Source organism: Otolemur garnettii, unplaced genomic scaffold (assembly GCF_000181295.1).
Source record: "Otolemur garnettii isolate 467f Iridium unplaced genomic scaffold, OtoGar3 scaffold00015, whole genome shotgun sequence".
Lineage (NCBI taxonomy): Eukaryota > Metazoa > Chordata > Mammalia > Primates > Galagidae > Otolemur > Otolemur garnettii.
The window spans coordinates 18,003,168-18,015,950 of NW_003852410.1; the positions used below are offsets into that span (position 1 = coordinate 18,003,168).

At 38.2% G+C, this 12,783-nt stretch overlaps 1 protein-coding gene and 1 pseudogene across 1 annotated transcript in view; one reads left to right on the forward strand and one right to left on the reverse strand.

Moving 5' to 3' along the window:
• Nucleotides 1–12,783, forward strand: part of TMF1 (TATA element modulatory factor 1) — a 33,865-nt gene that overhangs the window by 14,857 nt on the left and 6,225 nt on the right. Inside the window, exons 6-11 of the mRNA XM_023510658.1 lie at nt 1,439–1,581; nt 1,816–1,982; nt 2,103–2,259; nt 7,272–7,364; nt 8,076–8,232; nt 12,302–12,495. Coding sequence (XP_023366426.1) covers nt 1,439–1,581; nt 1,816–1,982; nt 2,103–2,259; nt 7,272–7,364; nt 8,076–8,232; nt 12,302–12,495 — 911 coding nt within the window. The remainder of the gene's footprint in view (nt 1–1,438; nt 1,582–1,815; nt 1,983–2,102; nt 2,260–7,271; nt 7,365–8,075; nt 8,233–12,301; nt 12,496–12,783) is intronic.
• Nucleotides 5,056–6,609, reverse strand: LOC105886562 (annotated as a pseudogene).

Consider the following 12,783-nt stretch of genomic DNA (forward strand, 5'->3'; position numbering starts at 1 on the left):
TTGAGCTATAGGCGCCGAGCCAGATCAAATTTCTAGTAGGAAATCACATAGGTGATTCTGTGCATCTACATCACTGCATTATATCAGCAGGAACATAATGTCAGACTACCACATTGGTAATGCCAAATCTGAATACTTGCTTAAGGTAGTGACTGCCAGATCTTTTCATTGTAAAAGCACATTTTTCCCTTTTGTAATTCATAAGAATTATACAGGAGTAATTCTTTAAGATCATGTCAATATCTTGTTCCCCAACATCCTTTCTCACTTTGTAATTTTAACATTCATTGATGATTCTTGTGTAGGTCATTTGTTACATTAGGGGTTAACAAAATTGTGATGTTCTGTGGCTCGGTTGGTAGGCCACCGGCCCCATATACCAAGGGTGGTGGGTTCAAACCCAGCCCCGACCAAATTGCAACAAAAAAATAGTTGGGTGTTGTGGTGGGTGCCTGTAGTCCGAGCTACTTGGGACGCTGAGGCAAGAGAATCACCTAAGCCCAGGAGTTGGAGGTTGCTGTGAGCTGTGACTCCAGGGCACTCTACCAAGGGTGATAAAGTGAGACTCTGTTTCTACAAACAAAACAAAACAAAATTGTGATGTTCTAAAAAAATTTTTTTTTCTTGAGATAGAATCTCACTTTATTGCCTTGAGTAGAGTGCTGTGGCATTGTCAGAGCTCACAGCAACCTCAACCCCCTGGGCTCAAGCAATCTTCCTGCCTCAGCCTCTCAAGTAGCTGGGATTATAGGCGCCCACCACCATGCCCGGCTAGTTTTTCTTATTTATTTATTTATTTATTTATTTTTGAGACATGGTCTCACTATGTTGCCCTGTGTGCTGTCAGAGCTCACAGCAACCTCAAACTCTTTGGGCTTAAATGATTCTCTTGCCTCAGCCGCCAAAGTAGCTGGGACTACAGGCACCCACCACAACGTTGGCCCAGCTATTTTTTTGTTGTAGTTGCCACTGTTGTTTGGCAGACCTGGGTTGGATTCGAACCCCCCAGCTCGGGTGTATGTGGCCGGCGCCCTAGCTGCTGAGCTACAGGTACTGAGCCTTTTCTGTTTATTTTTAATTTTATTTTTAAAATTTTTTTGAGACATCAGAGTCTTAAGCTGTCACCTTGGACAGAGTGCCATGGCATCATAGCTCACAGCAACCTCCAACTTCTGGACTCAAGCAATCCTCTTGCCTTAGTTTTTTAATTTTTTTGGTAGAGACAGAAGTCTTCATTCTTGCTTAGGCTGGTCTTGAACTCCTGAGCTCAGTCCATCCACTTTGGCCTCGCAGAGTATTAGGATTACAGGCATGAACCACCATGCCTCGCCACAAAATTGTGATTTAAAAATTTTTCTTGTGTCACTGGTTAGATAAAACATTCAGATTGTTATGGAATTGTTATCATTTGAATTTACAAATTTTTAACCATCACCAGGAGAAAAACTTTCAAAACAGCAGCTTCATAATTCTAACATCATTAAGAAACTAAGAGCTAAAGACAAAGACAATGAAAATATTATTGCAAAGCTGAACAAAAAAGTTAAAGAACTAGAAGAGGAGTTGCAACATTTAAAACAGGTGGGTAGCAATTATCATTCTTTATATCCATGTGTTGTTATTATTTCCCATATGAACAATTGGCCATGGTTTATGGAGCCTTTGAAATAATTTAATGGGATCTATCATGTGAGAATTTTTTAAACAATTTAATAGGTGCATAAGATTTTTCTTAATTATAGATTCCTAGAATATACTTAGATACTGTGGTGTTATTTTTTGAAAAATACTTTTGTCTGTTTATATAACATATAGGTCCTTGATGGCAAAGAAGAGGTGGAGAAACAACATAGAGAAAATATTAAAAAACTGAATTCTGTGGTAGGACGCCAGGAAAAGGATCTTGGCCAACTTCACGTAGACATGGATGAACTTGAAGAAAAGAACCGAAGTATTCAGGCTGCCCTGGATAGTGCATACAAGTAAGAAAAGTCAACAAATATGCAACCCATTTAGAATGAATTTTCAAAGTAGGATGTTGAGGAAATACTTTAATTATCTGATCACTAGCAACATTTACAAACTCAATCTAATTTTTTAAGAGAACTTACTGATCTTCACAAAGCCAATGCTGCGAAGGACAGTGAGGCACAGGAAGCTGCTCTGAGCCGTGAAATGAAAGCTAAAGAAGAGCTTTCTGCAGCAGTGGAGAAGGCCCAAGAGGAAGCCCGAGAGCAGCAAGAAGCATTAGCAATTCAGGTAAGCAATGGATGATGGATTAAAGGAGGCTTTTAAGTATTTATTTATGTTTCTGCAAATTGAACAGTTCATTGGCTAGTTTGAATTCAACGTTACATAGTGGTACATGTGTTAGATTTCAAAGAATACTGGATAAAAAGTACTTAGTCAAGTGTATGTGGTTTTTAAACTGTTGTTAAAGTGATGCTTATGTTTTACCAGTATTGCTTAATTTTTTGTGTGAGTTTCAAACCTATTTGAGAATATTATGAAAGGTAGAGGAACTCTTTTATCAGACAAATTCAAGTATGCATAAAAATGTTACATGTAATTTCAAGAGAATTTATTTAACTCCTGAGCACATTCATAACATCTGTGGGAGTCCATCTATGAGAGAGGAAAAACAAGATTTGGCAGGCTTTGTCTTGTAAAAATCATCAGTTGATGGATATGTGGGTTATTTATACTTTTTATTATGAATAATGCTGCTATTCATGTACAAACTGTTGTGTGAACATGTATTTTAAATGCTCCTGGATATATACCCGGGGTCTTATGCTAACGCTTTATGTAACTTTTTGAGGAACTGCCAAACTTTTCCAGGGTAATTGTATCATTTTACATTCTTACCAGCAATAGGTGAGGGTTTCAGTTTCTCTGTATCGTTACCAGCATTTGTTATGGGCACTTTTTTTTTTTTTTTTTGGAGACAGAGCCTCAAGGTCTCGCCCTGGGTAGAGTGCCATGGCATCACAGCTCACAGCAACCTCCCAACTCCTGGGTTCAAGCGAGTCTCCTGTCTCCAGCTCCCAACTAGCTGGGACTACAGGCGCCCACCACAGAGCCCGGCTATTTTTTGGTTGCTGCCATCATTATTGTTTGGCGGGCCGGGGCTGGATTCGAACCCGCCGGTTCAAGTGTACATGGCTGGCACCTTAGCCGTTTGAGCCACAGGCGCCAAGCCTGTTATGGTCACTTAATCACTCTGTTGGTGAATGTGAAGTGGTAATTTGCATTTTTTAAATGACTAATGATGTTAAGCATCATTATTTTTTAAATGACTAAGATGTTAAGCATCTTTTGTTGTGCTTATTGGCCATTTATGTATCTTCTTTGAAGACATTTATTCAAATATTCAGTTTTCTTTTTTTTTTTGAGACAGTCTCACTCTGTCCTGTCATCTTGGGTAGAGTGCCATGGCAGCATAGTTCACAGCAACCTCAAACTCTTTGGCTTGAGCAAGCCTCTTGCTTCAACCTCCTGAGTAGTTGAAACTACAGGGACCAGCTACAATGCCCAGCTAGTGTTTCTATTTTTAGTAGAGATGGGGTCTTGCTCTTGCTCAGGCTGGTCTTGATCTCAGATTGAGCGATCCATCTACCTTGGCCTCCCAGAGTGCTAAGATTATAGGCATGAGCAACCACACCCAGCACAAATTTTCAAATTTTCCCTCATTTTTTAGTTGGGCTTTTTAAAAATTACCATTAGAGTTCTTTATATTATTCTTCATGCTTGACCCTTGTCAGATACAGGATTTGTAAATATTTTCCCTTTCTGTGAGTAGTCCCTCATGTTTTTGACAGTATTGATTGCCAAAAGTTTTTAATTTTGATGAAATCTAGCCTATCTTTTTTTTCTATATTGCGTGTACTTTGGAATCATATTTATGAAACCATTGTTTAATCCAAGGTTATGCCGATTTTTTTCTTTTATTCCTAAGGCAGAGTCTCACTTTGTTGCCCAGGCTAGAGTACTGTGGTGTCAACCCAGCTCACAGCAACCTCAAACTATTGGGATCAAGTGATTCTCCTGCCTCAGCCACCTGAGTAGCTGTGGCTACCATTGCCCACCATGACACCTGGCTAATTTTTCTATTTTTAGTACAGATAGGGTTTCGCTCTTCTTGCCTAGTCCAATCTCAAACTCCTGAGTTCAAGTGATCTTCCCCCCACTCCCTGCTACCACCCCTACCCCCACCTCCCTGGCCTTCCAAAGTGCTGGGATTACAGGTGTGAGTCACTGCACCAGGCTGGTTATGCAGATTTTTATTGGTTTCTTCTAAGCGTCTTAGTCTTCACATTTTGGTCTTTTGCACGTGGATGTCCATGTTGCCCAGCATCATTTGTTGAAAAAAAAACTAATTTTTTTCTCATTGTATCCTATGCACTTTTGACTTAATTTTACATTTTGAATATGTTAAATATTTATGTGTTTCCAGAGTAATAACATATATAACAGAATAAAAATCAGACATTTGCTTCCAACTTAGCCCTCACCAGGCTTTCTTTACCTGCAGGTAACCATTTTAATAGTGTTTGGTTTTTTTTAGTGTTTTTTTTTTTGTAAATGCAAGAAAATATTTATATTCTGCATTTACAAGTTTATAGATGTATGTATATACCCATACATATACACTTATTTATTTGTATATCATCCTTTGTACGTAAAAGATAGTTTACTATTTATGATGTTCTAGAACTTGCTTAATTTACTCATCCTAAAATATGTTGATAATCATTCCATAGTAGAATGTAGAACTTTTTTTTGATATTAAGTTTTGTTTAAGCAGGTGAAAGTTTATACATCTTCTTAAAAACAAAAATCCAAAGTCAGTCAGTGAATCAATAATACAAACACGATTATAGCAGTCATTAAAATAGAGGTAACATTTTACCAATGCACAAATGTGTAGAATTTGAATCATACTCAGATCTTCAGTGATTCACCTGTATATTTCACACAGTTGGGGCTGGTCAGTTTAAGATAAAGTTCCTCCTCTGTACATGCTGTCCCCAGTCAAGTGTTTCCTCAGCACTGTCTGTCAGCTCACACGGTGGGATAGCTAGCCTCTGTGGCAATTCCACAGTGGTTTCTCTGGTCTTTGGCCATCTTTGTGTAATCACATAATGCCCCACTCTTCACCCCAGCTGTTCCTTACCAGCCAATACTTAAATACCCAGAATTGTTACCCAGTTCTGTTTTATTAAATATGTAGCAACCACCAGAACACCATGATCCACATCTTCACTGCTGCAGTTTGGCTCAAAATAAATGCCTTCTTTATAGAACTGGAAAGACTCATGGCCTGCATAAATAGCAACAGAGATGAGCCCCTCTGTTGCTACTGCCTTCATCAGGGCCTTCTCCTCTTTAGGGATATCCATGAAGTCAGTGTCATTAGCAACAGAATACTCAGGCCTATACTGACAGGATTCATCTCTTGCATCGTATCGATAAGATTCCTCAGAGTCCAGACCTCCATTCTCCTTACTATACTAGAAGGCGTAGTCCATTAGGCTACCATCGCAGCCTTCGTTGCCTTGAGGCTCTGAGCAGTCCACCAGGTTCTGCTTACTCAGTGAGATAAGTTTGCCAGTTTTCTAGAACATCTGTCGTCAAGGGCACCCATTGCACTAAAAGCCCAACAGGAACTACAGTGATCTTGATTCCTGACAGGAGTCACATAGCTTTTCTCTCTCTAGTCCATAGATTTTAGGACCTCAAGAAATGAAGACTCTTTGGAACACTTTTCCCTTCTTGTGCTTCTGGTTTCGAAAGCCATTCATCACTTGACCTGAATTCTTCATTGGTCATGTGACCAAAGACATTTATTGCTGTTGTGAAGCCATGTTTCTCTTGGCTGCATTCCTGATTTTGTAGTTCAATCATTTTTATATTCTTGTCCCACAATGCTCTTCTCCATCCTTCTTCATGCATACCATGTCATCTTCTGTGTTTTGCCTTCCACTTATACTAGTGTGCAAACATAGAACTTTTACAAAAGTTTCTTTTTATGGTTGTATAATTCTTTATTGTATGTTCGGCTATTTCTTATTGACATTTGGGTTATTTCCAATATTTTGCTATTATAAGTCATGCTACAGTCCATAAATTCCTTGTGTTTCTGCCACTCTATCACTGGGATAAAATATCAATATTTTAAGTTAAAAATACATTAGAACAATAATGAAAAATGGGGGTATAGGAGGTAGAGCATATATAGGTCTATCCATAAAACTATCTTTTTTTTTTTTTTTTTTTTTTTTTTGAGACAGAGCCTCAAGCTGTCCCCCTGGGCAGAGTGCCGTGGCATTACAGCTCACAGCAACCTCCAACTCCTGGGCTCAAGCGAGTCTCCTGCCTCCACCTCCCAAGTAGCTGGGACCACAGGCACCCGCCACAACGCCTGGCTATTTTTTGGTTGCAGCCATCATTGTTGTTTGGCAGGTCCGGGCTGGGGATTCGAACCTGCCACCTTAGGTGTATGTGGCTGGCGCCCTAGCCAGTTGAGCTATAGGCGCCGAGCCCATAAAACTATCTTTTATAAGTACCATCAATTTCGTATATTACCTCCTTATCTTTTGTCTCCATGTACATATTTTTATAATTAATATCATATATATTATTTATAGTTTTCATTTAGGATTAAATCATTTTTACATGTTTTATGCATTATAATTTCTAATGGTTATATTCATGTTTTATCAATATTTGCATATTGATATGCAAAATTTTGGGGCATTTAGAATATTTCAGTTTTTTTTGTTTTTGCTTATCTACCTAATACTGTAGGTACTTACTTATGTTTCATAGAGTAAATTTCTAGGTCCGGGATGACAAGATGAAAAAATGTGAAAAGACTGATGAGTAATACTGTGTTTTCCAAAAAGGCTATGGGAGTTTACAATGTGTGTACCAGTGTTTTATAGCTTACATAGCTCCTGTCCCATTCTGCCTTATGTGGCAAATGTTTATGGATATGTTGCCTTTTCTCCAATGTTGTGTGGTAATAGCTGTGTCGTGTACACATTTATGTGCTTTCCTTTACCTAACAGAGTGCTTTTCTAAGAAGATAGTGAACATAGATACGGTTTTGGAATTGCTTATAGGATGATAATCACATGTAAAAGCCCATTCGATAGTATAAAGTATTACACGTGAACAATTAGTCAACAACACAAAATGTATCCCCGCAACACAAGTTATAGATAATGCTTTGACATGTTTGTGGCATTGTATTTTTTCTCCTACAGGTGGGTGACCTTAGGCTGGCACTGCAGCGTGCAGAACAAACAGCTGCCAGAAAAGAGGATTATTTACGCCATGAAATCAGTGAACTGCAGCAGGTATTATCACAGTTTTCCTAAACACAAATTTAAGAAGCATGTGTTTTTCTAAAAATTAAAAAACGACTTAATGGGATAATTTGGCAGAATTGAGAGGATTACTACCAGACTTTTATTTCACAGTGATTTTGTGGCTTATGTAAGTAAAGTCAAAGTGAGCACCTTAAAAATGTATACTGGAAAATCCCTAATTTGTTTTATAGAAAATAATCTTAACATGATGTATTTATTGCATGTTCCGTATTCCTTTTTCATTTGTAATAGCTAGCTTATTAATAAGAATCAGTCTTTGATTACTGTGGGGCAGATAAGCTGTGCCCAGTTTCTGTGTCATTACTTTAATTAATTTTCCATCAGTGAATGTGCATAGGAAAAGGAAGAGGAACTACAACTTAGATTGATCTTTCTGTTTTTCTAAATACTTATAAATATGTGGATGAGGAAGCAACTATTGAAGGGTTTGAATGAACTCTTTTTTCACTTTAAGGTAGTAAAAGCCTAAGAAATGCTTTGTAAAGAAGCACTTATTTAGATATTCTTGTGCAACTTAACTCTAACCAAAGGATTAAAGTTAGAAAAACAATTTTTAAAAAAGCACTATATCTCTCAGAAAAATAGTTTTTCCAGAAATATTTAATAACTTTTTGTTTGCTATTATTAATAGTGTTTTATTGCTGTCAGTGGTAATGACTTAAGAATTTCATGATACAGAGACTCCAGGAAGCAGAGAATCGAAACCAAGAACTGAGTCAAAGTGTTTCATCAACAACAAGACCATTGCTTCGGCAAATAGAAAATTTACAAGCAACACTAGGGTCCCAGACATCATCATGGGAGAAGTTAGAGAAGAATCTTTCTGACAGGCTTGGTAACTGCTTTAGTTTTTATACTTGATGCAGAAACCCTTTTATCTTATTTATAGAATTAGGATGATGGTTTGAAACTAAAATTCACTTGAACTGATATATTTTGTGTCTTAAATGTAGATTTTTACCTCTTCTTTTCCACTCCTGTTTTTTAATACCTTAATTGTGACTCCTTCATACTATTTATTCACTTACTTACTATGTCATATCCTGGCTAAAATACTTCCATGTCATTCTTTCATTCATTTTTACAGATGGCCGCATTCAGGTTTTCCTTGTCTGTTGCTAAATCTGACCTCTTTCTAGTTTGTCTGCAATAGTATAGGAGGTCGAGATCAGATTCGATTCTAGTTGCTAGTAGAATCCCAAGAGCAGAGATAGGCCTAACGAAGGTCAAAGTTAAACTTTAGAAGAGAGATACTATGGGGTCTTAAGATTCTGTACTCTACTTCTTTTTTTTTTGAGACAAAGCCTTAAGCTGTCTCCCTGGGTAGAGTGCCATGGCTTCACAGCTCACAGCAACCTCCAACTCCTGGGCTCAAGCAAGTCTCCTGCCTCAGCCTCCCAAGTAGCTGGGACCACAGATGCCCGCCACAATGCCCAGCTATTTTTTGGTTGCAGCCGTCATTGTTGTTTGGTGGGTCCGGGCTGGATTCGAACCTGCCACCTTAGGTGTATGTGGCTGGTGCCTTAGCCACCTTGAGCCACAGGTGCCAAGCCTGTACTTCTTTACAGACGTGCTTCAGGTTGCCTTTCTGTGCTGTTAAAAAACAGAAAATGATTGTTCCAAAATGTTTTTCTTCAAGCACAGTTAGGAAGTGTGTGATATGCTAGATATTCCAGAAGCTGTTCATGAAAAATTCTATGTGCCTCCTATACCTGAACCTAATTATGATTTGAGAGATAGTGTAGTGACAAAAGCAGACTGGAGCGGTAGGGCAGGAGACATGGACTCAGGGTGTTGTGTGTGGTTTTTTTTTTTTTTTTTTAAGTCATCCAGTCAAATAGTTGAAACACGTCACTTATATTGCTCCAGACTCTTTATCTGGGCTACTCTTTGTGAATCAGGAAGAGTGACATAGATTGGTGGCTTCCAAGCAGTATTCACAGGACTCTTGGATGCCTTTGGGGCTGTTGTCATGGTGAGAGAGAAGCTTGATAAATAAGGCACTGGGCTCCTCAGATTGCTGTGGTGAAAATAGGACCTCCTTCGTCTGTTATTTTTTTATTGCAGTTTTTTGTAAGATCTTGTCTGAAGAAAGATTGATCTGCTTTAAAAAAGGGGCATTGAACTAAATGAACCTTCATATATTTTTAAATTTATGGGGATAAATTTTAGGGTTATTATTTGTGATAACTCTTTTAAGACTAATGTGATATGAAATATGAGACTTCTGAAATTAATAACTTCTGAAATGAAAATTTAGTAATAAATGGAAACTAGAAGCTGGTATTGTGGTTTTTAGACTGGAGTCTACATACCCTCAGGAATGTATGGCATTGCTCAGGAATAGAAGCAAAGCCATAGGACACACATGCTATGTGTGGATAAGCAGAACATACAATGTAAATTAGAGGTATTAATGTTAGGTAGGCTTTGTGGGGAAAAACATGAAAATTCTTGCCTTGGTTAAATTTTAGAATCTTATTCAATGCTTTTTTAAAAAAATTGAGATAATTGTAAATTCACTTGCAGTTATAAGAAATAACTTAGAAAGGTTCCTTGTACATTTTGTCCAATATCCTCATATGTTAAAAATTTGTAAACATAACATATAATTTCACTACTGGGATATTGATATTTGTAAAATCTACCAGTTTTACTCAGATTTCTCTAGTTTTGTTAGTACTCATTTGTGTATGTATGTATAAGTTCTATACATTTTTACCACTTGTGTGGACATTCATATATCCATTACCGTAGTCAAGGTATAAACAAACACACCTACCACCTTCTTAACCTTTCTACCCCATCCCAAATCCCTCACAACCACTAATCTGTCTTCCATTTCTAAAATTCTGTCCTTTCAAAAATGTTAGGCCGGGCAGGGTGGCTCACACCTGTAATCCTAGCACTCTGGGTGGCCAAGGCAGTCAGATCGCTTAAGCTTGTGAGTTCAAGACCAGCCTGAACAAAATCAAGAGCTTGCATCTACTAAAAATAGAAAGACTGAGGCAAGAGAATCGCCTGAGCTCAAGAGTTGGAGGTTGCTGTGAGCTATGACACCATGGCATTCTACCCAGGGTGAAAGCTTGAGACTGTCCCCCCTCCCCCCAAAAAGTGAGATAAATAAAATTGTATAATATATGACATTTTGGGATTGGCTTTTTTTGCTCACCATAATTCAGTGGAGGTTCATACAAACTGTTGTATGTATCAATAGGTAAATCTTTTTATCGTTGAGTTTTATTTCATGGAATGTATAATTGTAGTATTCACCTGACAGAGGATTTCTGGGCTGATACCAAGTTTTGGCTGTTAAAGAAAAAGCTGCTGTGAATTTGAATGTATAAGGTTTAGTGTGTACACATATTTTTATTTCTATGGATAAATATCTAAGTATGTAATTGTTGGGTCATATGTAGTTGCATGTTTAGTTTTTTTGTTTCTGTTTTTGAGATAGTCTCACTATGTCATCCTCAGTAGAGTGCCATAGTGTCACAGTTCACAGCAACCTCAAACTCTTGGGCCTAAGTGATTCTTTTGCCTCAGCCTCCCAAGTAGCTGGAACTACAGACTCCTGCCACAACACCCAGCTTTTTTTTGTTGCATTTGTCATTGTTGTCCCAGGACAGGGTCGAACCTGTCACCATTGGTGTATGTGGCTGGCGCCGTGACCACTGTGCTATGGGCGCCGAGCCAATTTTTTTTTTTTCTTGAGACAGAGTCTCAAGTTGTCACCCTGGGTAGAGGTGCTGTGGCATCACAGCTCACAGCAAACTGAAACTCTTGGGCTTAAGTGATTCTCTTCCCTTAGCCTTCCAAGTAGCTGGGACTACGGACACCCGCCACAAGGCCCGGCTATTTGTTTCGTTGTTGTTGTAGTTGTCATTGTTGTTTAGCAGGCCCAGATTGAGTTCGAACCCGCCAGCCTGGGTGTATGTGGCTGGCACCCTACCCACTGAGCTATGGGCGCCACCACATGTTTAGTATTTTTTAACAAAGGCCGAACTATTTCCAAAGTGGCTGTGTATGTGAGAGTAATCACATCCTTGCCAAAATTTGATGTTGTCCCTTTTTTTCTTTGTTACTCAGACAGATGTGTTGTCATAATTCATTATGATTTTAATTTGCATTTGCTTAGTAACTAATGATTTTGAACACCATTTCGTGTCCTTATTTTCCATTTATATCCTCTATGGTGAAATGTCTGTTCATGTCTTTGGCCCACTTTCTAACTAGACTGTTTTGTATTTTCCATGTTGAGTGTGCAGGATTCTTTGTGTATTCTAAATACTAGCCCTAGAAATGTACTTTGCAATTAGTTTTTTCCAGTCTGTAGCTTGCCTTTTCATCCCTTTCACATAGAACACAAGTTTAAAATTTTTTTGCAAGAGTTTTTAGTTTTTCTATGGCTCATGCTTTCGGTGTCAAACTTAAGTACTCTTTGCCTATCCCCTAGGTTCTAAAGATTTTCTCCTATTTTTTTTTATAAAAGTTTTATAGTTTTATATTTTACATTTAAGTCTATGATCCATTTGTAGTTAATTTTCATGTATGATGTGAGTTTTAGGTTTTTTTTTCTTTGCCTGTAGATATTCAATTCCTCCAGGAACATTTGTTGTTCCACTGCTTGTTTAATACGTGACCCCACTTTTAACTACTTTGGTTGTAGTTACATGGATTGCTAAAAAATGAAATAAAATAAATAACAAAAAAAAGGTACTTTGGGAAAAGAATGATAAAGCGCGTACAAGATCAATTTAGTTGTCTCAGTAGGCATTCTTGCCTTAGGCAATAACTAGTTATCAGTTTTAAGTGGGGCTACTTGTGTCATGAAAAGTTTAAAGTCAGAATGGACTTGGTGTCTCTGGGTACATGTGATTTTTTCTTTCCTGTTCTACAATCAGGTGAATCCCAGACCTTATTGGCAGCGGCCGTTGAAAGAGAACGTGCAGCAACGGAAGAACTCCTTGCCAACAAAATTCAGATGTCTTCCATGGAATCACAGAATTCTCTCTTAAGACAGGAAAACAGTAGATTTCAGGCTCAGCTAGAATCAGAGAAAAATAGGCTAAGAAAACTGGAGGATGAAAATAATAGGTGAGCAGGTTTTTTGAGTGATATTCTTGATACATTAAACATATTGTAAATCACTTTTTAAAAGTGTCTTTGGCTGTTAGCTTCATAGCACTGATAACTAAAAGTAAACACATTCAAGTGTATAAAGTCAAGGTCGTTAGTAATAAGATCTTATGACAAGATAGGACTGGGATTCATTGGACCTCATATGGGTTCTTGAAATGGTATAATGTGGCTCAGCGCCTGTGGCTCAAGCGGCTAAGGCACCAGCCACATACACCTAAGGTGGCGGGTTCGAATCCCCAGCCCG